This window comes from Astatotilapia calliptera, chromosome 4, assembly GCF_900246225.1.
Source record: "Astatotilapia calliptera chromosome 4, fAstCal1.2, whole genome shotgun sequence".
Lineage (NCBI taxonomy): Eukaryota > Metazoa > Chordata > Actinopteri > Cichliformes > Cichlidae > Astatotilapia > Astatotilapia calliptera.
Window position 1 is genome coordinate 23,696,728 of NC_039305.1, and position 27,635 is coordinate 23,724,362.

General features: G+C 40.4%; 3 protein-coding genes across 6 annotated transcripts; 2 read left to right on the forward strand and 1 right to left on the reverse strand.

Annotated features, from left to right (window-relative positions):
• Window positions 1-5,315: 5,315 nt before the first annotated feature.
• Window positions 5,316-14,973, reverse strand: drg2 (developmentally regulated GTP binding protein 2). 4 transcript variants are annotated; one of them, XM_026165592.1, is made up of 14 exons: window positions 14,921-14,973; window positions 12,899-12,994; window positions 12,495-12,655; window positions 11,090-11,179; window positions 10,942-11,002; window positions 10,556-10,646; window positions 10,378-10,450; window positions 9,420-9,510; window positions 9,210-9,307; window positions 8,951-9,027; window positions 7,909-7,997; window positions 7,734-7,792; window positions 5,966-6,019; window positions 5,316-5,673 (listed from the first exon to the last, which is right to left on the reverse strand). In XM_026165592.1, exons 2-14 carry the CDS (start codon window positions 12,960-12,962, stop codon window positions 5,587-5,589), a joined length of 1,095 nt encoding a protein of 364 aa, XP_026021377.1. In that variant the 5' UTR covers window positions 12,963-12,994; window positions 14,921-14,973; the 3' UTR covers window positions 5,316-5,586. The 4 variants fall into 4 exon arrangements, with proteins under 4 accessions (XP_026021377.1, XP_026021374.1, XP_026021376.1 ...); XM_026165589.1 differs by lacking the exon at window positions 14,921-14,973 and adding an exon at window positions 13,326-13,389; XM_026165591.1 differs by lacking the exon at window positions 14,921-14,973 and adding an exon at window positions 13,262-13,325.
• Window positions 13,495-14,914, forward strand: gfer (growth factor, augmenter of liver regeneration (ERV1 homolog, S. cerevisiae)). Its single transcript, XM_026165593.1, has 3 exons — window positions 13,495-13,731; window positions 13,969-14,180; window positions 14,375-14,914. The coding sequence occupies exons 1-3, from the start codon at window positions 13,513-13,515 to the stop codon at window positions 14,535-14,537; spliced, it is 594 nt and encodes a 197-aa protein (XP_026021378.1). The 5' UTR covers window positions 13,495-13,512; the 3' UTR covers window positions 14,538-14,914.
• Window positions 14,974-16,932: 1,959 nt separating the features above from the next.
• syngr3a (synaptogyrin 3a) lies at window positions 16,933-26,789 on the forward strand. The gene is made up of 4 exons (XM_026165595.1): window positions 16,933-17,634; window positions 19,502-19,736; window positions 21,633-21,778; window positions 22,511-26,789. Exons 1-4 carry the CDS (start codon window positions 17,533-17,535, stop codon window positions 22,724-22,726), a joined length of 699 nt encoding a protein of 232 aa, XP_026021380.1. The 5' UTR covers window positions 16,933-17,532; the 3' UTR covers window positions 22,727-26,789.
• The last annotated feature ends 846 nt before the right edge of the window (window positions 26,790-27,635 follow it).

A 27,635-nucleotide genomic window follows, 5' to 3' on the forward strand; every position in this document is an offset into this window, starting at 1 on the left:
GAGGGACGGGGGAGAAGGGCAAAAACCAAAAACCAACAGAATGAGCAGAAAAAGAAAAAAAGAAAAAAAGAAAAAAAAATGCATATATCAATCACCTGGGTCACCTGCTGAGAAAGAAAAAAGAAAACAAGCAGAAGAGAACAAGAGTAATAGAATAAACAACATCACAATGATATATGGGAATATGACAGTAAATACTAAATGTTAAACATTATTGTGCAGCACATAAGATCAACAGAACACAGTGTGCTTTGAGGTAGGAGCCAAAAAGGGTGTAGTTTGTGGGTGTGATCACCCGTGTGTACACCTGTGAGCATGGACGCGCTTGTTTTTTGTTTTTTAAAAGGTTCCTTCATGTAATGATCTGCTAGAGGGTTTTTTTTTTGTTTTATAATAATTTTTTTTTATACTGTCAGATAAATTCAACTGTTGCTCTCATTTGGCAACTTTTAAACATTTAGATTTCTTTGTAGGTGACATTTAGTCATCTTCTGTTTGTTAACTTTTCACTGCAGTAAACACAGTGATAACTGGACTCTTAACTCAAGTATGCAACTTCATGTAGTGAGCAAAATGAAGCACAAGAGGGCAGGAGAGACAACGTGATCCAGGCTCTCAGATCAACGCTTGAGTTCTGTATGTTGTTTTGTACGTTTGTAATTTTACACTTTTTGTCAAATGTGATTATTCACAGTGTGATTTTGTCTGTAATTATTTTTCAAGGCACCCTAAAAAAATATTTATTAAAAAAAGCAAAGCTTGGGTCCCACTAACTACTATTCAACTTAGAGTCTCGTGAGACTTGCATGTCTGCTTACTATTTTTAATGAAGTTTTCTCAGCCCATACAGTCAGGTATGTAGGTTTTTTGTAAAGTGACACATGTTTCTGTACTTTTGCCCCTGCACACCACCGCAATGGATTTTAAATCAAGCAATCGTGATGTGACTGGAGTGTAGACTTTCAGCTTTAATTCAAAGGGGATAACATTATCGTTGGATTAACATTCATGAAGGCTCAAAATAATTTAAACCATCGACTAACGTGCAGCTTCATGGACAGACGAGACCTGTGGACGGTTAAAGACATTTAAAGTTTATTCCAAGTCTTGAGCTTGCATTTAGCAGCTCTTCACTGGAATTTTTCAATGAGGCCCAGAGATCAATGCAAATGAAAGAGCCATCAGTGGGCTGAAATAGAAGAAAATAAACCTATTAGAGATAGATAGAAGAAGGTTTAGGAGTGGCCAAATCAATAATGATGGCCTGAAGGACCAGATAAGACAGCTAAAGTGCACAATCACAGAGTTATTTTCATGTCAGGAAACACAATTTCACAGCATCTAACCAAATCATTGTCAAAGTCTACAATCCACATCACCTGCCCAGTTCTGAAAAAAACATCTTTAGACAAATGAAACCACGTGTACCAGAACACTGGGAAGAGAGTATGGAAGATGACACAAACAGCTCCCGATCCAAACCATAATACAATGTCTTTAAGTCATGGTGGAGGCAATATTATGGTGTGAATGCTAACTGAATCAAGTCAGTTTGGGTTTGTTTTTTTGAGTAATGTGACTGCTGATGTAAGTACCAGGAGGACTGTCAAGTGTACAGAGTTATATTATTATTATTTTATCTGCTCAGATTCAGCCAAACGCTGCTAAACCGACTCCTCTTCACAGTGCAGCTGGATAATGACCCAAAGCAAACTACAAAAGCAACCCAAGAGTCTCTCAAAGACAAGGAAAAGAAATTAGATATTCTTCAAAGACCAAGTCAGTCACCCGATATCAACCCAACAGAGCGTGCTTTTCAATTACCAAATACAAAACTGAATGCAGAACAACCCACAAACAGGCAGCAACTGAAGGTGGCTACTTCAATTTATTTCCAGCTTCTGAAAATGGAGGAATATTTAAAAATAGTTGCAATTCCTAAATAGACAATGCGACACTTTTGCTAAATCCTTTGAATTAAAGTTGAAAGTTGGTATATCTTAAATGTTGGACTTCAAATCCACTATAATGGTGTTGAGAAGCAAAATTGCAATAAAAGGTCACTGTCCAAAAACCCTCACTGTACCCTTCTTTAAGTAAAATTTGTGAAAAACTGTTATCTGCGTAAATAAACATAGTCTACCTCATTTAGGGAGTTACAAATATATTACAGATTATTATAGTCAACTAAAACTAAACCAAAAACTGAAAGTGTGAATATATTAAACTAAATTTAAAAAAAAATCTAAACTAGACTATATTAAAAAAAAAAAAAAAATTACTTTGTACTTACAATCTAACTAAAATAAAAATATACAATTCATCAACACAAGGTACCTGAAGATCCTTTGGTGCATTTGTTTATCAAAACTGGGACAAGGAAATTGTGAGTGAAGCCTTTGTCCCTGTTAAAAGGTGTTATGGACTTCTTAAATCCTTTCCCTGACAAATACCTCACTGTACCATCAGTCCTGCCTCTAAACACTTTGCCATGGCAAGATTTAAGACACACAAGACACTGAATAGCTTTGTCTTTGATATCTGTACTGTACATATTTATTATAAAATGCTGCAGTACTTTAGCTTATGTTAAAACAAGCTATTTATTGATTAGCAAGCCATGCTAGGCTAAAGGATACTGCTATTCAAAACTAGCAAATTAGCATGTTAACGCTACACTCTGCTCGATAGCTAAAACAACAGACAAATATTTTCATCACATTAACTTCATTGTACCTCTGTCTCTGTTATCTTTTCCCCCTCTTCTTTTCTTTTTGTCTTCTTCTGTTTTGGCAGTTTTGACATTGTCATAATGCTTTCAGGGGTCACAAAACTCAATACCCCATTATTATATTAAAACTAAACCAAAAACTGAAAGTGTGAATGACTATTATAATAAAATGAATTAGGAATAAATAAATAAATAGATGCAGACTATATAACGTAATTAAATTTTATTATCTAAAAAAATACAATTCCAGAGAGCAGGTTTAGTCTAATAATATTATTATTACTGTACAGTTAAATAATGTGGGATTATTTTTCCAGATTAATGGTTAATAGTATTTATAGTGAAAGTCACACCTTTTTTTCCTTCCCTCGCTTGTGCTGCCCCCTGGTGGGCTGACTTTGCATACCATGGTTAAAAACTGTCTCTGACACTAATATAAATCACAATAAAGCTAAACGTTTCCAAAGAGTAAATACTAAACTAAAACAAACAACCTCAGTCTAAACTAAAAACAGAAAAAAATATATAAGAACAGAAAAAAATTACAGACTATGATAGCTGCAGTAGAGAGACAGGAAAGACTTTTAGTGTGAAAAACAGCCACACTGTCTCAGCAGGTCATGACCCTGGCCCTCATGTTATGATTGTCTTATCTCAAAGGTAAGATGCACTTTTGGTTTCAGTTAACCACAAGGTGCAGCAGTTGTGGAGCTATAGATGCGTTGGTGACTCATAGGTAACCCAGTCAAGTGTTTCTAACGGTTATTCACCAAGCTGTGAAAGAAGTTATTTACATCCAGGAATTACAAGCTACTTCTTCCTCTCACACACTAAATGTGCTCTCTCAGCTCATTGCTTTAAACAGCTAATGAACAAGGACACAACTCTAGCTCATGGACACCTGCACCCCACACACTCACTCACGCTTAGCCATGCCATATGGAGCCAAACAGCATCAAGTGTCATACCTGCACCACTCAGCACACACCCAGCCAACAGTACCTTTGTTTCTGTTTCTGCACCACGATATCATCCCACCATCTCTCCTCTCCTGCTCAGGTAATTTCAAAGCAGAATGTCTCCATCCATGACACACTCGATGAGACATCTTTAAGGCATCTTGAAGTACAACCCTGTCAACTCACAGCCCCCCTCTCTCTTTCTAGTATAAAGCATCCACTCAGTCCTCGTCTCCTAGACTGAAGAGATGCTTGTGAATTTTTAATGGCCCTATTATGCTTGTGTGTGCGCGAGTGAATGGGGTCCATTGGCTGGGAGTCCACACTTTCTGAAAGACAAATGGTCAGCTTGCTTTGGAGCGTTGGATACAGCTATACAAACAATTCGGCTGCAAGGAGGCAGTATGGGAGGGGGAGCTCAGAGGGGACATCCCCATCAGCTACTGTGCACCTGAAGGATTCATGTGACAAAAACATTTTAAAGTCACAGCTGGCCTTTTGTGATAGTCTTTATCACTGTTAGTTAGACCTTTGTAGGATTCCCATTTATTTGGGACCACCACTACGCCTTTCTACTTAAAAGGGAGTTGCCTGTGGCTTTAGTGCAAATCTAATTTGACACATACGAAGGGAAAAGACTTGCCTTTTCTCACCCTTGACCTTAAGCTTATGATGATGTAGGCATGCAGTTTGGTTCATACATTTTTGGACAATGACAATTTTTGTTATTTTGGCCTACTTCTCGACTTTTCAAAGAAGAGCTTTGAAGAAATGTGGAGAACTATTCCTGAAGACTGAGGTGGTCACATCAAATACTGACTTTCAAGTTTGTTAGAATTGTTGAAACACTGTTTTTGCCCTATATACTCCATTTACACTTATGTGTGTGCATAAATTACTGCAGCCATTTTACCCAGAAAATATGAAACTATTCAAAAAATAAAGGGTGGTTTGAGGTTTTTGGATAGTACTATTGCTTGCTACATAGCTTGAATTGCTTAATAATGCACTTAAACTGAAAACTATTAATTCTTTAAAAATAAATGGTATGAAGTCCAAAACACAATCATAATTACAACAGAAATATGAGTAAAAGCAGAAAGTAGAATAAAATAGAACCGCTAGTGCTGCTACAAGTTTGTTTACTCGGCTTATAAATTCAAAGGCATCATTGCTCTGACAATGGAAAAAGTTCACATGGCAAAACAAATTCATTAAAAATAATTGCATGTTCACATAATGAACTTTTGAGCCTCATTCTGCTGGATGGTCTCTTCCTGCTAAAAGGGAGTTCTTCCTTCCCACCACAGCTGAATGTCACTCATTAGGATTTTCTGATTGTTGGCGTTCTCTTTACAAATCACCTTGAGACGACTTTTGTGGTGAACCTGTGCTATACAAATACAATTTAACTGGATTATTATTGCTATAAATGACCAAATTCAAAGTCAGACAATAAAATGCCAAAAAGTAATCTTTACTTTGACAAAAGAAGTGTAACAAAAAAAAAAAAAAAAAAAAAAAATAATAATAATAATAAAGGACACAAAAACATACATGTTTGCATGCGCCTCAATCTAAGATTGAGATAAGGCTACAAATAAAACACACATAAAAAGACTGGAAATGTTGTATGGACTTTATTCTATCCATGTTCTCTCTGAATCAATGCATCTTGTGTTCTCTTTATCTTAATCAAAAGGTAAAATGCACCATTTTCTGTCCTTATCCAATTCTTGTAAGGTCTTTGATTCACTGCCTCTCTTAATTTCCATATACAAAATAAGGATGGTAGGTATTATTTTGTTTTTATTCTCTACTATACAGTTTATTTTTTCCTCCTCTCCTGGCGAGTTCCTCCTCTGTCCAAACAGAAGCTTTTCTTCTTCTTTTCTTTTACTTCTTAACAATTTGGATGACATCCTCGTGCTCCATGATGTGCGTTAGGCCCACTCTCTGAGGGCTGTACTTGGTACTGGTTCCCTAAAAGACCGAGAGACAACACATTTTAGTTCCCCTTCAATCAAAGGGCTTCATGTTCAAGTGTAAACTGTATATTTATTTGCCTTCTCTGCTCTATGTTTCAAAATGAGAATTTTGCTTTACATCTCTAGTAGAAAGAAAGTGTCTGTTCTAAATGCCCTGTGACCAGGACGTCAGCAGACTATGTTTACTCTAGTCAAGAGTACAATTGTACAGAGTTAGCTCAAACGGTTCATAGGACAAGCAGAAAATGTGTCTCTGAAGATTGTTGACCCTGGAAACTTGAACTTACCCAAACCAGGGCATATTTGAACTGGCTGGCTAAAGTTCTGTGGATTCGATGACACTGCAAGTATTTAAAGACAAAAATTAGACTGTGCACATACAGTGGGGCAAAAAAGTATTTAGTCAGCCACCGATTGTGCAAGTTCCCCCACCTAAAATGATGACAGAGGTCAGTAATTTGCACCAGAGGTACACTTCAACTGTGAGAGACAGAATGTGAAAAAAAAAAAATCCATGAATCCACATGGTAGGATTTGTAAAGAATTTATTGGTAAATCAGGGTGGAAAATAAGTATTTGGTCAATAACAAAAATACAACTCAGTACTTTGTAACATAACCTTTGTTGGCAATAACAGAGGTCAAACGTTTACTATAGGTCTTTACCAGGTTTGCACACACAGTAGCTGGTATTTTGGCCCATTCCTCCATGCAGATCTTCTCGAGAGCAGTGATGTTTTGGGGCTGTCGCCGAGCAACACGGACTTTCAACTCCCGCCACAGATTTTCTATGGGGTTGAGGTCTGGAGACTGGCTAGGCCACTCCAGGACTTTCAAATGCTTCTTACGGAGCCACTCCTTTGTTGCCCGGGCGGTGTGTTTTGGATCATTGTCATGTTGGAAGACCCAGCCTCGTTTCATCTTCAAAGTTCTCACTGATGGAAGGAGGTTTTGGCTCAAAATCTCACGATACATGACCCCATTCATTCTGTCCTTAACACGGATCAGTCGTCCTGTCCCCTTGGCAGAAAAACAGCCCCATAGCATGATGTTTCCACCCCCATGCTTCACAGTAGGTATGGTGTTCTTGGGATGCAACTCAGTATTCTTCTTCCTCCAAACACGACGAGTTGAGTTTATACCAAAAAGTTCTACTTTGGTTTCATCTGACCACATGACATTCTCCCAATCCTCTGCTGTATCATCCATGTGCTCTCTGGCAAACTTCAGACGGGCCTGGACATGCACTGGCTTCAGCAGCGGAACACGTCTGGCACTGCGGGATTTGATTCCCTGCCGTTGTAGTGTGTTAATGATGGTGACCTTTGTTACTTTGGTCCCAGCTCTCTGCAGGTCATTCACCAGGTCCCCCCGTGTGGTTCTGGGATCTTTGCTCACCGTTCTCATGATCATTGTGACCCCACGGGATGAGATTTTGCGTGGAGCCCCAGATCGAGGGAGATTATCAGTGGTCTTGTATGTCTTCCATTTTCTGATGATTGCTCCCACAGTTGATTTTTTCACACCAAGCTGCTTGCCTATTGTAGATTCACTCTTCCCAGTCTGGTGCAGGTCTACAATACTTTTCCTGGTGTCCTTCGAAAGCTCTTTGGTCTTGGCCATGGCGGAGTTTGGAGTCTGACTGTTTGAGGCTGTGGACAGGTGTCTTTTATACAGATGATGAGTTCAAACAGGTGCCATTCATACAGGTAACGAGTGGGGGACAGAAAAGCTTCTTACAGAAGACGTTACAGGTCTGTGAGAGCCAGAGATTTTCCTTGTTTGAGGTGACCAAATACTTATTTTCCACCCTAATTTACGAATAAATTCTTTACAAATCCTACCATGTGGATTCATGGATTTTTTTTTCACATTCTGTCTCTCACAGTTGAAGTGTACCTCTGGTGCAAATTACTGACCTCTGTCATCATTTTAAGTGGGGGAACTTGCACAATCGGTGGCTGACTAAATACTTTTTTGCCCCACTGTACACATAGTTTGCTTCTAACTTATTATGCGTGTAAAAGCATCTGACTTGAAAATGCGCTTTCCTTACCACATGTTCTACACTTGCTCCTCTTCTCATGATGATGGCATCATTAAAGTCAGGGCGCTCTAACAGAGAAAGCAGAAAAGGGTAAATTAATTTAGATCTAGTGTATATTCATCCATGTAAGACAAAAGTCTCACAAATGACTAAGAGAAAAATACATGTGTGCACATGTGGATACCTCCTCTTTTCTTTGTATAAATGCAGATCAGAGCCAGATATTCCCACAACCTTTCCAGAAGGTAATCCAGATTCAGCTTCATCCCACAACTGAAACATACAGTCAGAAAAATAGGATACTTTTACCTCCTTCATACAAACAGAAAAGGTGTGAAGTGACTGCTCTCATTTGAGAAAAAAAAAAAAAACAAACTCTGTGAATCCCTCCAACCTTCTAATTAAGCTGAAAATGGGACCAAAGAGGCAAAATAAAGGAATTCCTTCTGTGCTGCTGCAACTACACGAGCATGAGTGAATCACAATTATAAGTTGCATTGTTTTACTTAAGCCAGCAGGTTTTATGTGTCTGTTTCTTGTATTTTAAAAGTGACTAAAGAAACTGGACTGTGCACATACAAAGTTTTTATATAATATAAAAATGTCATATCGCAATATCATTGCTATAGCAACGTCATGTGTTTAGATTCCCAGGCATGTCCCCCATGATTACAATTACTTAGTAATAAGGCACTTAAAGGGAGCTATTTCAGAGACCTTCAACTAGTCAAAATACTTTTTAAAGGTAAACAAAGGAGACGACGAGTGCCACTGGAGCCCACACAAGCTTAGCTTCATGTGGATAGAAGTTACTAACACAACTTAAGCTGCTTTAGAGTTCACATTTGCATCATGCTTTATATTATATTACATTATATCCATTATATCATGGATATAATGCTGCTGCTGGCACTCAAATTAGGTGGTGTCATCAGTGGCAGCTCACTGGAAAAGGAGGATGGAAAATATCCTTCATTTAATGACACGAACAAACACTGGTTCCTGCAAACATCAATAAAACGTTGCATTTTTTTTCCCCCTTCATTGTCGGAAATTGTGAGCGTTATTGCAAAGTTTCTTAAAATATCATGATTTGATTTGGACTCTACTCTGGAGCCAGTTAGCTAACTTACATTGATTGATTGATTGATTGGCAATTTATTTCAACATGTGAACAACAACATTATGGTGTTTATTTCTTGTGAACCTGTGGAAAGATATCTGACCTGATGACAACACTGTGAGGTCTGCGTGCTAGGCGGTCCACTTCCTCAATGGAGATTTGATCCACCTTATTGTACACCTGTGAACACGAACACACACACACACACACACACACACACACAAAGTCAAAGTTCAAGAGATTTGCCCAATATCTCAAAATTATTTCCCTTTTGTTATGAGTCAAAAAACAGAAAATCATCTCAAATCTCTCTAAAATGATAAGGAAGCTTCTAAATAAGTCCAAGGCTTTAACTGACTCACATATAGACAAGGCATGTAAACTCTGTTCCCAACAATGACGTCAATGAACTCGTCTGGTGTGCAATCCTCCCTGAAGAGAACCTCTGCATTAAAGATTTCTGAGGAGCAGAATTAAAGGAATAACCAGACACTTCTGCAGCCTACTCACAAATTATGTCACAGAAATGCTAACTGGGCTAAATGTACATCAAAGAGATCAACGAAGGATACTATATTCATGAAGTATGAGCTGAACGAGCTTCTCCGAGCACTGGGTGAGAGGAACTGTGGAGTTGAAGGAGAGGCCGCCACCTTTCTTGGGCTACAGGGGAAGAAAAAAAAGCACATTTGCGCTGAAATTAATGTTTGTTTTCCAGCTTCAAAAATACCAGTGATACATAACGTGGTCATTTGTGGTATATCGTGATGTCTGTAGCTAAAAGCAGAATCGCACATCACAAAGAATCACTTAGAGGAAAACATCAAATCACTGCTTTGTGCATATAGGGTATTATTAGTATAGTTATTCAGACTTTTGCAGAGGAGAGACAGTGGCTATACTGGACAAAGGATGCTGAATATGGAGCTGCAAGGCAGGAGGCAAAGAGGAAAACCTGAGAGGAGACTCAAGTGAAGGAGGACATGTAGAGAGTTGGTATGACAGAGGAGGATGCTAAAGACAGGGTTAGATGGAGGCAGATGATCTGCTGTGAACTCCAAAAGGACCAGCTGTACAATAATAAAAAGATTATTATAGTTAAAGTATAGTTAGAGTTATTCGGTGTTAATAATATCTCAGTTCAATTAGGTAACTCAAAGATAACTCTGCCGTCCAGGATGTTTGATATTTGCACCGTCTCAGACAGTCAACTCTATTTATTTAATGTGCACCATGAAAGATTAACTCCGGTAACTCAAACTGGCAGGAATTTAGAACAGATGTATTGATAAAAATATAAATATCTGCAAATGTTTAGTGTATTGATAATGTATTGCAAGAGTCAGGGAAAGAGCAGACTGCTGTGTTGATATTTTGCTAAACCCCTTCAGTAGTTATTGCCACCATCAAATCAACATTTACATATAGAGAACAAACAGCCAAATGGCTGTTAGTGGATGCTGTTTACAATCTTCTTATTTCAGTTATTCCAACTGTGAGACAAAAAAAAGACAAATATACACACTGTACCTTGAAATAAATATTGGGTTTTGTTCTGTTGAGTCTGATGCCCACTGACTCCAACTCCTTTTCTAGAAGTGCCCTAAAAACAAACAAAAAACCAAACAAAGAATATGTTTGGATAAGAATTCTAAATAAACACTTGTGTGTCCCTGAAACTCCATCCAAGCTCTCCAAACTCACAAACCTCTGAACATCTCCTTTGGTGGCATCCAACATCATGACGACAACATCTGCCGTCCTGGCAACAGCGATCACCTGTCGACCTCTACCCTTGCCTATAAGAAGTATAAAAGTTAGAGATCAGCTTAACACAACAACTACAAATTAAGGTCTTTTATTCATGTTTTTTTCCACAGTTTTTAGAAGCACTTACTTCCACAGGTATGATTTGGTTTTCCCTTTCCCCACAATATTAAACACAGCAACAAATACATGTAAAATCATATTCATCTGTTTATAAATAATTCTAACCACAACTATAAAAACCACACCCTTATACCTAAATATTAAAGTCTCTGTACACTTTAAATTTAAAGCGACAAAATATAAAAATATAAATCCTAAGTGTACCTTGAGCAGCACCCTCAATGATTCCCGGCAGATCTAGCAGCTGGATGTTGGCCCCTTTATACTGAGGGAAAACAGAGTAGAAGAGTTTCAAGATACAGCGCTTAACACACTGTATGTGTCAAAATATTTTTAATGTAGATGTGTGTACCTCTATGACACCAGGTATGCAGGTGAGGGTTGTAAACTCATAGGAAGCAGCTTCACTTTCCGTTGATGTCATCAAGCTAAGGAAGGTGGACTGCAGAACACAGCAGAGAATGAAAGTGTCAACGTTAGTCAAAGATGGTGTTTTAGTATGTTACGCAGCCTTTTGACATGTTTGTAGTGTTACAAAGGCAACGTGAGTCCTTCTCTCTCACATGAAACACTGTGTACTCCAGAGTTCTTCTGTTACTTGCTTCAGCCACCAAAATGCGCCAAGCCTTACACGTGAATTATACTTCTGCATCAGATCTATGCCATAAAAGAAACCCCATTCTAACCCTATGCTGCAACCTTCTACATAACCTGATGTTCACCTGCAGGGGCAGCAGGTGACCCTGACACCCTCCTCCAGCTTATCTAAGGAAACACTGAGGCCTTCCCAAGCCAGCTGAAAGATGGGCCTCAGACCTCCTCCCATGCCTGAAACACATCACCTACGTATGGTCCAGGAGGCAACCCAGTCAGATGCCTGAACCATCTGTCCAGAGCTTGTGGCCACAGTGGAGGATCAGAACACGAGCTGGTAAATCAACAGCTTTACTTTCACGATCAGCTCTCTCTTCACCACAACCGACTACCAGTCTGTTATAGTACTGATGCAGCACCAATTAAACTGTCAATCTCTCGCCCCACTATTCCCTTACTTATTAGCAAGACCCTGAAATTCCCACTTGTCCCAGCTTTGGAGTGAGCACTCCACATTTTTCTGGTAGAGAACCATGGCCTTGGACCTGGAAATGCTAATTCTTTTTTCCATCGCCTTGTACTCGGCTGCAAAGCTCCCTAAACAAGCTCGAGGTTGCCGCTCAATGAAGCCAAAGAATATCATCATCCAGCAGAGACGAGATTCTGAGACCACCAACTAGCTATGCCTATGAATTCTGTCCATATAAATCACAAAGACTCCCCTTAACACTAATTTAAACAACAAATAAGAGTTATGGCATGCAACTAAATTTTATTTTGGCCTCAGCTTTGTCATAAGGGCTAAGCAATCAGAACAAACTGGACTGAAGGGTTTTTTAAAGAGACAGGACTTAAAGCTAAGCCCTTCAGAGGGTGACAAGAGGTGTTGCTACAAAGTACAAGCAAACATTAATGCTCAAAATTACCCTTTTTAAAGCCTTTAAAAGTTATTCCAGAAAAAATTCCAAAATAAATTAGGATCCAGCAAATGATCAGAATAAGGCATGCTTCAAGGAAACCTGAACATACTAAAATTTACCCTGCTTTCTCGTGGTAGGATTATGGAAAAATAAAGACATTATTAGAGGAAGACAAGCACAAACTCCTTTATCTTCTACGTCCAGACCAGGAAACACAACCCACCGTCCACCATGTTGACATACCTTACCCACAGAGGGGAAACCGATGAGAGCGACACGGGCATCTCCTGATTTCATGACATCGAACCCCTCCCCTTTGGCCCCTGCTGACTTGGAGGGCTCCAGAAGTTGAGCTCTGTATTTGGCTAGCTTGGCTTTGAGCAAACCCAGATGGTACTCAGTGGCTGGAAGTAAGAGTGAATGGAAAGGGGGGATAATGGAGCTGTTAATGCTGCAATTAAAATAACAACAATACAGTTGTTTTTAGATTGTACTTAACATATGCATAAACAAAATGTGGAAATAAGACTAAATATTGATTCGTCTTGAGGTATAATGCAACACTCATAGCTGACAAACACACACAGCTGGGTACAAGTTGGTCCATTGTGGCGCTAACAGTTAGCGCTGCGACTTCTCCCTCTCACCTTTGTTTTTCTGTGTTCGAGAAATTTCTTTCTCTATTTCCGCGATTTTCTCCAGGATTCCCATGGCTGAAGTTCAGACAGGTGTCAACGCTTACACTGTTAAAAAAATCAGCAAATAAAAAAAAAAAAAGAAACGTGTCACTCCAGAGTTGTTAGCTTTGTTAGCCGCCCGGCTAACCGGGCAACTAGTAACACTTTAACAGTTGAGAAACAAAAACAGAGAGTGAGGATATGATAAAGCAAGCGAGCACCCGAATACAACACGGGTAATGTCAACAGCTTAAATTATTGAAATACTGTAGAAAATTACACTTTAGCAGAGGATACACTCAACAGCATGCACAGTTAACCGACATCACCAACCGGAACACGGTCCGTTCCAGTGAAATGTCCGGGAGGAAACAAGAAAACTCGGGGAAACTTTTACCGCGTGTGTCGATGTCGTTACATCAGTCGGGGAAGTGACCGCTTGTGACCATGACACTGTCGCCACGGTAGAGGAAATATTAAAGAGCAATTACCCGTCCACTAAGAGGCATTTGCATTTTAAACAGCTATACGTCCATGCCTGTCAAGTGTTCAGTTAGCGGTATTAGCTTATACGTAAAGTAAGCATGGCTGCGCCCACGGGACCGAGAGGATCACAGGTGCCCTCTGCGTTTGAAGGATTCCCCTTTCCAATGGCTAGCAGACCACCGGAGGACAGCTCCGGTAAAGAGCAGGAGCAGACCGGGGATGTGAAAAAGAAGCCATGCAGGGCTTGTACGGACTTTAAATCGTGGATAAAGATGCAGAAGAAGCAGGCGACAACTGCTAGTGGTGGTACCGCACAGGTGACACAATGGAGTCAGGCTGGAAACTTGACAAATTACTTCGACGGTGTAAAGTTTATGATGTCGTAACATTGTGATTCACTGTTTTAAGATTTGGTTGTGATGGCAGCCAGCAAACTGGAGAGATATCAATATGTATTTGTGATAACCAAACAACCATAAATCATTCATTCAGACGGGGCAGGAGGCCACTAGTCTCTTGAATTCATCAGGTGACTGTCTGTGTTGATCCTGCAGGAGACAAAAGCTGCAGATTCAGAGCCACAAGATCCCCAGTGTCCGCTGGACAGGGAAGAGCTGGGCCGCAGCACTTGGTCCTTTCTGCACACTATGGCCGCGTATTACCCGGATCATCCATCTACCACTCAGCAGCAAGAGATGGGGCAGTTCATCAACATTTTCTCCAAGTTCTTCCCATGTGATGAATGTGCACAAGACCTCAGGGACAGGTCAGAACCACACGAGTGCTGCCAGATTTAATGTACAGGGCTGAAAGTCACATATCGGCACTTGCGCACATCTTCACACATAAAGGATCTTAGAAATGATTCGGCATATTTTACTCTTTTATTTACCACCCTCACACTTTCAGATGCTTTAGGATGAAATGCCACGATCACCAAACCACATTTCCTCTCCACAGATTGAAAACCAATCAGCCAGACACTAGCAGCCGCCACGCTCTTTCTCAGTGGTTCTGTCGTCTTCACAACAACATCAACGTCAGGTTGGGGAAGCCTGAGTTTGACTGTTCCCGTGTGGATGAGAGGTGGAGAGATGGATGGAAAGATGGCTCCTGTGATTGAGTGATTGTGCTGAGAGAGATTTGAAGACTCGAGTAAACCCCGTCGTCGGTATAAAACACCACTAAACTGAGCTCATGTTTGAGTGTTGGGTTTTTCTGGTTTTGTTTTAATATAGTATAATTAATCTATTAATAAAATTAAAGATTACATAATAGTTTTCCTCAGTGTTTCTTGAGTTCAGATCCTTTCAGTTCAGTTTTATTTGTAAAGCACTGAAACATAAAAACAGTTTTCTGCAATATTATAGAGAGAAACTCAAAACACTAAACTCAAGATTCTGGGTTATATTATAATCCTCTCCTTGTTGGAAGTGCTTAACCAGGTATGACTCTCACTTGACCATTAGAGCAAAGACACCTGTGTATTGGTTCATTATCACCAACCTTCCGTGCTGTGGAAACATATCGAGTCATCATTTCTTTATATTTTGCTTCCCAAGAGCCAGATTTTCTTGTAATTTTTCAAAGTGGTCCTAAGCAATAGTTCTCCAGGCTTTCTGAAAGTCTTTCAAAGTTTATCTTTGGACATCCAAAGTAAAGCTGGGAATGTCCTTCAAGAAACCTGGAGAACTATTAATGAAGACTACTCAAAGCAGGGGTGGGTAACTCCAGGCCTCAAGGGTCGGTGTCCTGCAGGTTTTAGATCTCACCCTGGGTTAACACACCTGAATCACATGATTAGTTCATTACCAGGCCTCTGGAGAACTTCAAGACATGTTGAGGAGGTAATTTAGCCATTTAAATTGTCTGTGTTGGATCAAGGATACATCTAAAACCTTCAGGACACTGGACCTTGAGGCCTGGAGTTCCCCCACCCCTTACCCACAGAAAAGACAAGAAAGCTGCCTAAGAGAGTTCAGACTGTGTTGAAGAATAAAGGCAGTCATAGGAAATATTAACTTTCATTTTGTCTTGTATACTATATTTTCATGTATTTTTGCATGTTTCAGTATATCACTGCACCTATTTCCCATTTTCCCAGCAAAATATAGAGAAATGAAGAGTCAAGACTTTTGTTAAAGTACTGTAAATTTTGGACCAGTAAAATTTCTAAATTTCTGTCATTTCATTTTTTACTATACACTATGCAGTGTTTTGTCTGCTGGTCTGACAAAGTAATCACTCAACAGAAATCACTAGACTGTGTAAACGTGTGACAGAAATGTGTCTGTTTTCCAGAGGGAATAAAACATGTCTAATCAGAATGATTGCATTTGTGAAAATTTAAGCACACTGACTCAAAAGACTACATAAAAGCTCTTATTTTGAAGAGTTCTTATATTTGTTTTACTGATCATATAATTTTTTCTCTATTTATGCCATATTCTCCTGCCATATCTTGTCTAGAATTATTTCCTTTATAACCCTAGTGTCATCACACATTCAGTTTATTTCCTCAAACATAGACTATTAAACTACAAAAAACATTAGTGACTTCTAGTGGTGTCAGCCATAAATGCACCTCATTGTATAAATCAACACATCTACTGCTTCAGTGGCCTTTCTCAGAACACTTTACATAAAACAATTCACTGAATATTAAAAATGGCACATTTGTTTTTCTCCAGGTGTAATAATATAATATTTTTTAGTATTCACAATGCACTGGTTGTACAGCCAAGTTGCATTTATTTAATTTATGTAGTATTTATTGAATCACAAACCACGTGTCCTCAGGCAGTGTACATAAATTTACCAGGAATGACTTGTAAACCTGTGCTGGGATTTTTAGTAAGGCTGATAATGTTGATTTTTATGGTTCAGTCATCATTGAGGATTCATGAATGAATAAATATCCCATGATGAGACACTTGTGACTATACTTTCTGTGGTATTTGGCATTCCTGTACCATCATAAGACTTTTCTTTATTCCATATTTCATAATCGCAGAGTGTTTGTGACTGGGGCACGCACAGTCTCACCCACTGTATTGTTTATAGCCTGCTTAGCTGGATGCTAACTTATATGAAACTCCTGGAATAGTTGTAAACCTGTAGATTTAGATGGTGCTCAGGACAACAAAGACATATGCTCAGGGTTAGGAGATTTAAGCAAAGTTTACTAGTAATTCAAAACAGTAATTTTATAGAATAAAATCCAGTTCATCCACGTAAAATATCTGAGGTGCCAAAAGCTCCAAAAGCTCACTGATTGCATTACCAACAACCAACCCAACCTTAACCTTTTTAGCAGACGATAAGTGGTAATGTGTGCTTAACATTACAAAACATGCCAAATTTAAACCTCCTAAACAGAGAGCTTGAAACACTAAAATGGAAATCCCACAATGCATCTGTTAATTTAAAATTTACAAGAAAGGTTTTATACTTGATTTAATGTCGGACAGTCCTCCACAGGCTCCCAGAATGCATTGTTGTTTGTAGAAGTTTACTGTATTTTTAAAAATACAGCATAAAATAATAATAAAATCATGTAGTTCTTACAGTAATTTGTAATAGCGCTCTTTAATAACCTTATCCCAGATTGGGTTTCCTTTCTTTTAAACTTTTATTTGTTTACATAAAGTTTGGCCAAAGATTTGGGAAAAGTATGGCAACATAAGCTCGGGTACACACGGGTATTGTGTACTCTGTTTTTGCCATTATTAATCCCACTAACCTACTGCAAAAGCCCTTTGAGGTCAAACATAAATGTGTATTTCATTAACCTGTTCTATTTTGAACCAACAACATTGGTCCAAGTGGCCTCCATCGTTTTATCCCCGCTCTCACGCTATCCTCCTATAATTGTATTCCATTATCCTGTTTTATTCCTGTGTAACAACATTAAAGTGAGCTCTGGCATAAATGGCCTATCCCGCTCGTCCGTAGCGTGGGCACGTTCTGGCTCCTGCACGTTCTCCACCGAGCGCCCGCGCGCCGTTTGGGAGCGCGCAGGACCCGTCCCTACAGCAGCGAGCAGCAGCAGCGCATCCATCCTGCCGTGGAGCCGGGAGCGTGGAGTCGCGAGGAGCGCACACACAGAGCGACAGAAGATGGACGGAGTGGGATCGTTCGGAGCGGGCCGGTCCGGGTCCACTATCGACCCGATTACCTTCGCCAAGCAGCCGCAGACCATCCTCAGAGTGCTGTCCTGGGTGAGAGCGGGTTTTCACGGTGCTGCCGTGTGTGTGTGTGTGCGGGGGGGTGGGGGGGTCCTCTCTGTTGTCGTTGCTGCGCGAAACCAGTGACGTGTTTTCCCTGTAAATACAGGCTCGAGAAATCCACTAAAAGCTGATAAGGATGCGGTGTAAATGGAGACATGAAATCAATGTTAATGCTGGGGGTGATTTACAGAAATGTGCTGTACAGGGTGTAACCAGGGCCTGGTGCTTATCTGACACCGTGACCAGTGATTTCACTACAGATGTGTGTGTTTGTGAGGTGTAAACGACCTCTCCTCACCTATTCTCTTTCCCTTTTTTTCCTTTTTTTTTTTTTACATGCCACCTGCCAGTGTTTAACAAACACTGAGCAGCAGACCGGGTTGTGCTGAAAATAAGAGAGGCACATCCATATTCACTCATCAGCATTCACGTTTCTGGGCAATTGTGCTACTTATTTACGGTCCCATTGACCTACCACTTCTTATTTATCATTTCACCTGTCGTTTACACTGTTAAGTCACAATTTTCAGCTCATGATTTTGCTGATTTACCCCTACACTGCCGTCGCCGTTCGTCATCCCACCTGTGATTGGTCCGCGATCGTCGTTACGCACGGAGGGCCACGAGAAGCTTCGTGCCCTGACGTTTCGTGTAGGCTAAACGCATCACCTCTGGGTGACACAGAGAAGGTCTTCCTCAGTGGTGCCAGGGCCTCAAAAGGAAGCCAGTGGATCGTATGCAATTAATGTCATCATCATCACGTGATTTTAAAGAATTTGACTGGATGCAGAGGTTGCCACGTCGAGTTAAGATACGCGCTGTGATGTACTTATGCAGAAAAAGCTGCCTCACTTTATAGCTGTGGCCACTCAAGATGGAGCCTTTTAAACTCTGCTTGATATACGTTAAGGTAGCCCTGTGCTTCCAGCCCCATGTGGTACTTCCCACCACTGCAGTGGCAGTTTACAGAAGACAGTATACCAGGAATCTATTTCAGGAGGAGGGGGAAATGAATTCTAGTCTGTAGTGGGAATCCACAGTAAACAGGCAATTAGGTTAATGCCCTTTCCTCTCGTTTGTTTAAAAAAAAAAGCTATTCGTCAGTTAGAAATCTCACAGCAGGATTTTTTTAATTAAGGAAGAAGCGAATCAAAGTTTAGAGCAGGCAGGTAAAAGGAGAAGCCAACCCTTAAAAAGACATATTGTTTTTAAGCAGCTTTTATTTTTTTTATCACAACGATTCACTAAAAGCACCCGAGTGTGCGTCTACTCAGATTAAATCCACACATGTGATTAGTTTAAAATGTGGACCTGACATTATTCCTTTGTGTGTCCCCTCCACCTCTGTCATATGACCCACAAGCCCCCCCCCCAGTAGGAGTGCATTTTTTCTTTGTGAGTGTGTGTGTCAGTCACATGGCCCTACTCTGCCATGAGTGTTAGTCAGCTGATCAACAGAGGGAAGAAGAAAGGCTGAAAATGAACTTGAGAAATTTAAGTTGGAGTTTATGGTAGTAGGTTTACGTGCAGTTACACACACACTGCCTCGGGACTGTGTGATTCTTTAGGGGAAGCGAAGCATCCACCTCTTCCAGTCGGTCAGAGAGAAAGAGGGGAAATTAGGTTAATGCCTTTTGGTTTGAGTATGCTCAGAGAGATGCTTTTGAGTAGTGTAGCCACAATCCCGCTTCCAGTGAGTCTGCAAGCAGTGTTTGTTTGCTGGATAGACAGAAAACTGAAACAGTATCGCTTTAAATGGTAATCTGTTTTTGTTGTTTTCTTTAATCTAGCTCTTCCTTCCTGTCGCTCACTTTGTTCTGACTCTGACTCCACCCTCTACTTTCCCTTCGAACAACAGATATTTTCCTTGGTGGTCTTCGCCTCCATCGTGAACGAGGGTTATGTCAACATGGGCAGCGAGCGACTCCACTGCATCTTCAATAAGAACACAGACGCGTGCAACTACGGCGTGTTCGTGGGCCTGGTTGGCCTGCTGGCATGCTCCTTCTTCTTCCTGCTTGACTACAAGTTCTCCTCCATCAGCTCTGTTAAAGACAGGAAGAAGGCTGTAATGCTTGAGATCGGCTTCTCAGGTGAGGATGTGACATGTGATGGGAGGTCTTGTTCGCAGACACAAGCAAACAGGGAAGGCACAGAGCATTTCTTCCAGGCTGTCCTGGTGTGTCTGAGTTATGGCAGCTACAGGAAGTGATTCGTTTTTAAAAGGTCTTGCTGTGAGAAAAAATGAAGAAATCAAACAAAATACATCATCACTAGTGCATAATGCCAAACCGCGTAATGGGACTGTGCACTGGATGTTTTTGGAAAATGTACTTTTAATCTAAATGGTTCGGCACTTTTGTGGTTAAAGTCCTATCTTTTAAATAGGACCTTTTGTGTTAAGTTGGGGTCGGCTTCATCCTCTGTGGCTCCTCTGCTTTGGGGTGTGCCACAGGGATCTATTCTTGGGCCGTTATTGTTTTCATTGTACCTCTTGCCTCTTGGCGCGATTTTCCGAAAGCATAAAGTGCTATTCCATCTATACACAGATGACTGCCAGCTCTACTTACCTTTTAGTCATTCTGATAGTCTCCCAACTGGACCTCTGCTTGACTGCCTTACTGATGTCAAAGCATGGATGGCAAAAAACTTTTTAAATTTTAATGATCGGAAGACAGAAGCAATTTTATTTGGCCCAAATCGTTCTTCTCATACTCTGGATGTTGATCTTGCAGCTTTGACTTCCCAACTAAAGAGTTCGATCACAAATCTTGGAGTTAAAATTGATTCTGCACTCACCTTTGATGACCATGTAAACGGGGTGGTAAAATCAGCATTTTATCACCTCAGACGTTTATCAAAGGTTAAGCCCTTTCTTTCCAAGTGTGACTTGGAAAGTGTTATTCATGCCTTTATTACCTCACGTTTAGATTATTGTAATTCTCTTTTAATAGGGGTTGGGCAGGGCACTTTGTCACGCTTGCAATTAGTGCAAAATGCTGCGGCACGATTTTTAACTGGCAGAACAAAATTTGATCACATCACTCCGATTTTGGCCTCTTTACACTGGCTTCCAATTTAATTCAGGATCCGTTTTAAAGTCCTTTTATTGGCTTTTAAATCTCTAAATGGTCTGGCACCTGTTTATTTGTCTGACTTGTTGAAGCCCCACGTCCCCACTCGTTCCCTTCGGTCAGCTGAGCAGTTGCTGCTTTCGGTCCCAAAGTCACGGCTGAAACTTAGAGGAGACCGAGTGTTCTCTGTTGCTGTGCCAATGCTTTGGAATAACCTTCCTCTCCATATTAGACAGGCTACATCAGTGCCAGTTTTTAAGTCTTTATTAACCCTCGGAGGCTTTAAGTCAAAAAAAGCTTTTTTGACTTAAAGCCTCCGAGGGTTAAAAACCTATTTTTATTCCCTGGCTTTTAACTCTGTGGGTAACTGATTGGTGTTGATCATGTCCATAACTTTATGACCACAGCACACTGTTGAATCTGTGCCAGGTAGAGTTAGGGCAGTTCTGAAGAACAAATGGGGTCCAACATAGTACCGGCAAAGTGTACCTAAATAAGTTGGTTGATGAGTGGATAAAACCAATTATATACATGACTAGCATTGATTTCCTTGCTCAAATCAGATCTGCACTTTGACAAATCACAGGCTAACCACTGAATGCCTAAAGGGTCTGAAACTGAAGTGAGTGAACGAAGCCTGGAATCATGATTCAAAAGGCCGGAGTTCCCCAAAAATAACAAAAATGCTACAGATACCAGCTTGCTTCTTTATTTCAAATAACATTCAAAGGAATGAAACCTGTCACCTGAATTTAAGTTTTAAATAGTATTAAGGAGCATTTTATGTTTCTAAAAGGGAACAAAGAAGTGCTTCCAGTCCAAAAATTGGAGAAATCAACACCTACAGGTGCTCTTTCATCTATGTGGAACGCTAACGTTGAATAAACTATTAATTGCTCTGCTGGTTTCTGACAGGTTTCTGGACCTTTCTATACTTTGTAAGTTTCTGCTTCCTCGCCAATCAGTGGTCTCGGACCAGAGCTGAAGAACTGCCACTCAACCAAGGAGCAGATGCCGCTCGGGCAGCAATCGCCTTCTCTTTCTTCTCCATAATCACCTGGGTAAGCCCCTCCAACCACCTAAAAGCAAAACCACCTTTAACCCCAAGAGCTGAGGCTGGAAATCTTTCTATCTGAGTTGATTCCATGTCTAAAGTTAATTATGAAACTCCAGCAGCAACTGGCCTTATGAGGCATTGATGTACGTATTTATTGAGACTTTGGACTTTCAAAAAGTTTCTTTTTTTAAATTGTAATAGCTGTACTGATTTTCCTAAATGCTACCTCTGACATTGCCTTTATAAAATATAAATAAAAACTAATCAGAAGTTACAAAACTGTAATAACTGCCTGGCTCACAGTATACCAAAACCTGCTAAAGCACTTCTCGATTAGCGCATACTGCAGTGTAGCTAGTTTAAGTCTAACTATAGAAATGTTATTTGTTTTAAGGCTTTTCTTTTGGACTCTCTCTTGGCTTCTTCTTGAAGTTTTATTGGTTTCCATGATGGGCTGTTTTGTTAGCTGTAAACTCAGTTCACTATTTTCCCTTCTTCTTTCTGACATTTTGTTGGCACAGACAAGCTACCTAGCTTGTATAACTAGCTAGCCAGCTTACCTATAAATTAGCTGGCTTTATTTCTACTAAATTCTATAAAATAAATGATAAAATTCTTCTTTTTAAAACCTTTGTTGCTAAAGTGTAGTTATAATGTGCTTTTATGATTAGGAATACCTCACATTGAGTCTCAGACTCACTTTTCCCTCTCTGTGGCCCTTTTCCCGGTCCTCCAGGCTGGTCTAACAGTGCGTGCGGTCCAGAAGTATCTGCTCGGCACAGACATGACACTGTTCACCACCGAACACATGGACGGTGGCGCACCCACCCAGCCATACCCCTCCAACTCTCCGGGAGGCGGCGGCACCACCATCGAGACCACGGAGACCTACCAGAGCCCACCATTCACCGAAAACAACGCAGCACCCACATACCAGGTTCCCATTTACTAGAAAGGATAGACCTGGTGATGGTGGTGGAAGAAGAAGAAGACGACAGGGGAGAGGGATGCAGATAAGAGGAAACTGCTTTCTGTGATGTTACACGTGCAGTTGTTTATGTTGATCCGGGCTGAGTTTTCAGTAAGCGTTGAATTAGCGGCCTCTGATTCCTCATTTCTTCCTCTTGGTACCTTTTCCTTCCCGAACATTCCAGTTTTATCGTCACTTTTGTACGCCTCTCTGTGGAGCAAGGCCACAGCACAGGTACGAGAGCTGATAAATCAAAAAGAAAAACAAGTGGAGGAAATGCAGAGCAGGAGGCCACTTTTGCCGACTTCAAACGCATTTTGACAAAAAATAAGTATGAAAAAAAAGTGATCAACAAGTCAGTGACTCCACCACAACAAAGCAGTATTAGATCCCTAAAAATAGTGCAGGAGGCACTCGCATCCAGAGAGCACCCTTGTCTTATTCTTTTCATTTATTCCAAATCCCCTTTCATGCCAAACACTGCAGGGAATCGTTTTTCTTTTTCTTTTTTTTGGTTGTTGTTTTTCTTTTTCTTTTTTAGCTAGAGTCTGGTCTTTCCTCGTATGTTCCCTGCTGCAGTTAGAAACCATCATCTGCATTAAATCTGCATGTTTCCAAACTTAGAGATCAACTAAGTGCCATACTGTACTGTGTGTTTCAGACAGTGACTTAATTTAGTAGTTTTCCACATGCTGTAAAGAAAAGAAAAACAAAAAAAACACAACGGCAATGTTTTTGTGACCAAGTGCAATATTTCACATTCTTATGTAAGTAGGTAGATGCAGTACTGTAGGTAAACTAGTTTAGGTCAATTTCAGGTGCTGTCTCAAATCACATGCAATTCTTTGGATTGTGCTGATAAGTCTCGGCGATCTGACCACCCTGGTGATGTTTTGCAGGAAATGGAAGTTGTATCAGATGATCAAAGCGCTCCAGAGAGAGAGAGAAAGAGGGAATTTCTCTTCCATGGAAGCTGAGCTATTATATATATAATTAGAAAAGTTCAAATTGTGCTATATCATCCTTTCAGACATGTTTTAGTCTCCCTTAATGAAATCTATCGCACATTTTAAAGCAAACGACACTCACGGTGCAAAATATAAATGGTACAGTGTCACCCTGACTGAGCCGGTGTGATTTTGGGGGTCAGCCTGATTACACTTCAAATTCAGTGTGGAAACCTTCATCCTTATTGAATCACCATTCAGTCTGGTATATTTCTGTGCCTGGCATGAATGGATTATTAAATGGACCTAATGGGCTCCTGCGCTGGAAGTGATTATTAATCCTGGAAAGTCAGTTACATGACTATTAAAAACACACACACACACACAAACTGATCAGGAGTTCGGGGGGAGGGTGGGGGCTTTTACAGCCTGTGCCCAGGGGGCCTTTGTCTCACAATCAATCCACGGTGCCAGGGAATGTATTCAGTGTGTTATTTGAGACAGCGCCCTGTGCTGACTGCTGTGTGTACAAAAATCAGGAGAGTGGGAGATATTCTGGGTAAATTATGTAGGTCCGTTTATGTTTACGTTTTAGAAGCTGCCAAACTGCCCTGTGTTCTTATTGCTGTCTTCTGATTACCACGTTACTACTACGTTACTACTATGTTGTTAATAGGATCTTCTGGAGGGGGGGGGCAAAAGAAAGAATATAGTTGGGGGGTGTTACAGATCGCTCGCTGGCTAATTCATTGATCCTGCAATCCCGCCACATTAAGGAGAGAGCGGCGGGTTGGGGTGTAATAATTAGTTGCCATGACGACAGGGTTGTGTGGATGTTGGTCACCAGGGGCCCTGATGTAGATAGTACCCATGCCAACCATGTCGGTGTGTAGCAGTGTCTGTGCTGTGCTTCGCGTGCACGCTCTCATCAGTGAATCTGTGGTGTCGTGTGGTGTGTGTGCGACCGTGCGAGTGTGTCCACGTGCACCATCGTCGTGCACGAGGGACGTGTAAGTCTGCACGCTTGTGTCCAAAGCCGTGAGTGTGTGCAGTCAGTTGGGTTCTGTGCTGCATCGAAGTTTGTTTTTTCTTTAACGTGCATTTATCAGAGAGGGGGGAATCACGAGCGTGCTACGATATTTAATCATTTTGCCTCAGTAAAAACACTATTTAACCTCAGTGTCACTGATAAGGTATACATAATGCAAAGCAAATTAACTGGGCCAAATCTAAAAGAATTCTAGTTAAAGTGACACACATGACCAGTCGAAAGCCTTGCTTGCTGTTCTAATGGATCCAGTGTAAATGGTTATCTCTGCTGCGGTAGGACAACTGAAGCAATCATCATAATAAGGAAAGAAAATTGTTTGTTATATATCGAATGCTGTGTCACTCCGACTCTGATAGGATGTTTTAGAAAGACTGGCAGCATCGGTGAAGCTGACAGGATCATTTTATACGTTTGTAACCGCCAATGTATCCATACTTTAAATTTACTTTCTGATTCCTCAGTTGTAGTTTTGCACAAGTGTGTACACACATTAAAAAAAAAAAAAACAACTTAAAGTATTATTAAAAATCCAGATCCGGCCCTTGATTTCATGGACTGGAGCTACAGGAAGCCAACAGACTGAAAATGTTAACTACTGTAGATATGTAGTTATAGAAAAAAAAACTCTTATTCTGCAATAATAGAATTTCTGTGTGTCCTCAGTTCCAGCACTCAAATGAATAACACTGATCTACCTGTGATCTTTAAAAAAAACCCAGTTTTACTCACCTCGCCGTCTGTCAGCGAGTGTTAAGTTAAGCATGTCTTTAAAACCGTGGGATAATCCAACAGTCCTGTCTTTCAGAGTTTTATTTTGGGACAGGGTGCAACGCCACTGGCTGCTGGACTACAGCTAGAATAGGGGACAGGAGGAGTACCGTTAAGTCTATTTGTAAGAGTTAAAGGACTACACTTTGTGTTTTAGCCCACCAGCTGCAAATTGTGCACAGATCCCCTACTTTTCACACGGGCTGGTCTTAGTTTATTTGAAAATGCTTTGAATATGTTCTCACAGACTCCAGCTTGGTTTACGTGTTGTTTGTTTGTTCAGATTTATCTGTTAAGGACGCTGGCTTACCATAAACCACAACCTGCTAATAAATAAAAACTTTGAAAAAATATTTAATCATAAATATAGGGTTTTTTTTATACTATTTTTGACACCATTTTTCTAGAGGAGACATTTGACATAGTTGAAAGCAGCTTTGTTGCTGGTGGAGTCTGCCATTGCCATTCTGAGAAATCGGATTTAAGCAGCTATGGATACAGTTTAAGTTCAGTTTATGGCATGAGTTTTGAAAATAGTCTGTCGTTATGTGTTAGAAAGCACCGATGTAGTCCTTTAAGTCTTCAGTGTTGCCGGGATGGTAGTGAACAGATAACTGTGGTTGGGTGAGAGGTGCTGCTGGGGTGTTACTGGGTAGATTGGGTTGCTGTCAGGTCAGGTTGTATTGATGTTCTCAGTGCTTCAGTCTCTTCTTCAGTCACTGTGGTAGATAATAATAATAATAATACAAGCATTCTCTGTGTTTCGTGCTCTGGCCCATGTACACCACCGTGGTATTGGTTTGATTGTAAAATTCAGTATGTTATTGAAGTAAATGAAATTATTGTGTGATGCTGTTCAGGGTCTGATGTGTCCACTACTACAGAAAATTTAAAAAACAACAACAAATAAATAAATTTATGTCAATAATGCATATTTATAACTAGAAAGCACTCTCTGTTGGAAATACTTTGTCCGATCACTCTTAAAGGGGCTAAAATCAGTCGTTCATTAATCTGTTAGACCGAGGTCATAAAGAAGGCATGTCATATAGTATAATGCGTTGTATGGATACATCAACCAAGAATTCAAGTGAACATTGATTTTATGGCGTGTTACCCCTTAAACGTTTCTTCTGAGTTGCTTCTTCCTTTCCTGAAGGTGTTTGACCTCTTCAGTGTAAAAACGCGTGTACAGAGATGTGTATCACTGTCTATTACCTGAATGTCTCTGGACTGCAGTCTGACCATCACTCCAATAAAAAAGAAACCATGTTCTGGACTGGCTGTTTGTGTCCCTGGGTTTCGTGGGTGAGGACCTGTGACTTTGTGAATGGGTGAATGACTGAATGTAGTGTAAAGTGCTTTGGGCTCCTTAGGGACTAAGTAAAGTGCTATACAAATACAGGCCATTTACCATTTACTTTATTTTCCATATACACACTATTTCCCTGGGCTTTCCAAAGCTTTAGAGAATGGAAGCTGTGCCAACCCCTACACTTCTTCAATAAGAAAGCTCTAATTGTGCACCAGATAACTTAACTTTAGAGGGAAATCATTCACAGGTGGATACAAGTACCAAAACTGGTACAAAACCTGTTTTATTATTGCTTTTCTGATCCATTTTCAGTATAGTTAGACTTGCACTGCACTTGCTTTTTATGTGATCTTGGTGTCAAATCAAACATGAAGACGCTTTTTGTTTGTGCTTAAATAATGTGCCATCATGTGTGTGGGGTGTAGTAGTACATATATTAGATCTCCTTATGCTCCTCACTAGTTACCCAAAATACAGCAAGCTAAATGTTGGAACCACGATAGCACTACGATTCATAAAACTAAGGGTTAAATGGTCATTCGTGAGCCTGCACAGCACTGTGTCAGCAGACCACTGGAGCAATATAATGAAAAATGGTTAAAAAAAACAAACAAACTGCCATCAAGTCAAACATGGAGAACTTTGCAGTGTCAACAGAAACTGTGTTTTTGGCAGCAGGTCAAAAATAGAGCAGTCTACTCTGTGAAAACTAGTCTGCCACTTTAATACACAGACACCCTGCTGACAACAGTACAAGCATGACAAAGAGATGAGTAGATAATCCATTACCTTTCAATTTGTGTCAGTGCT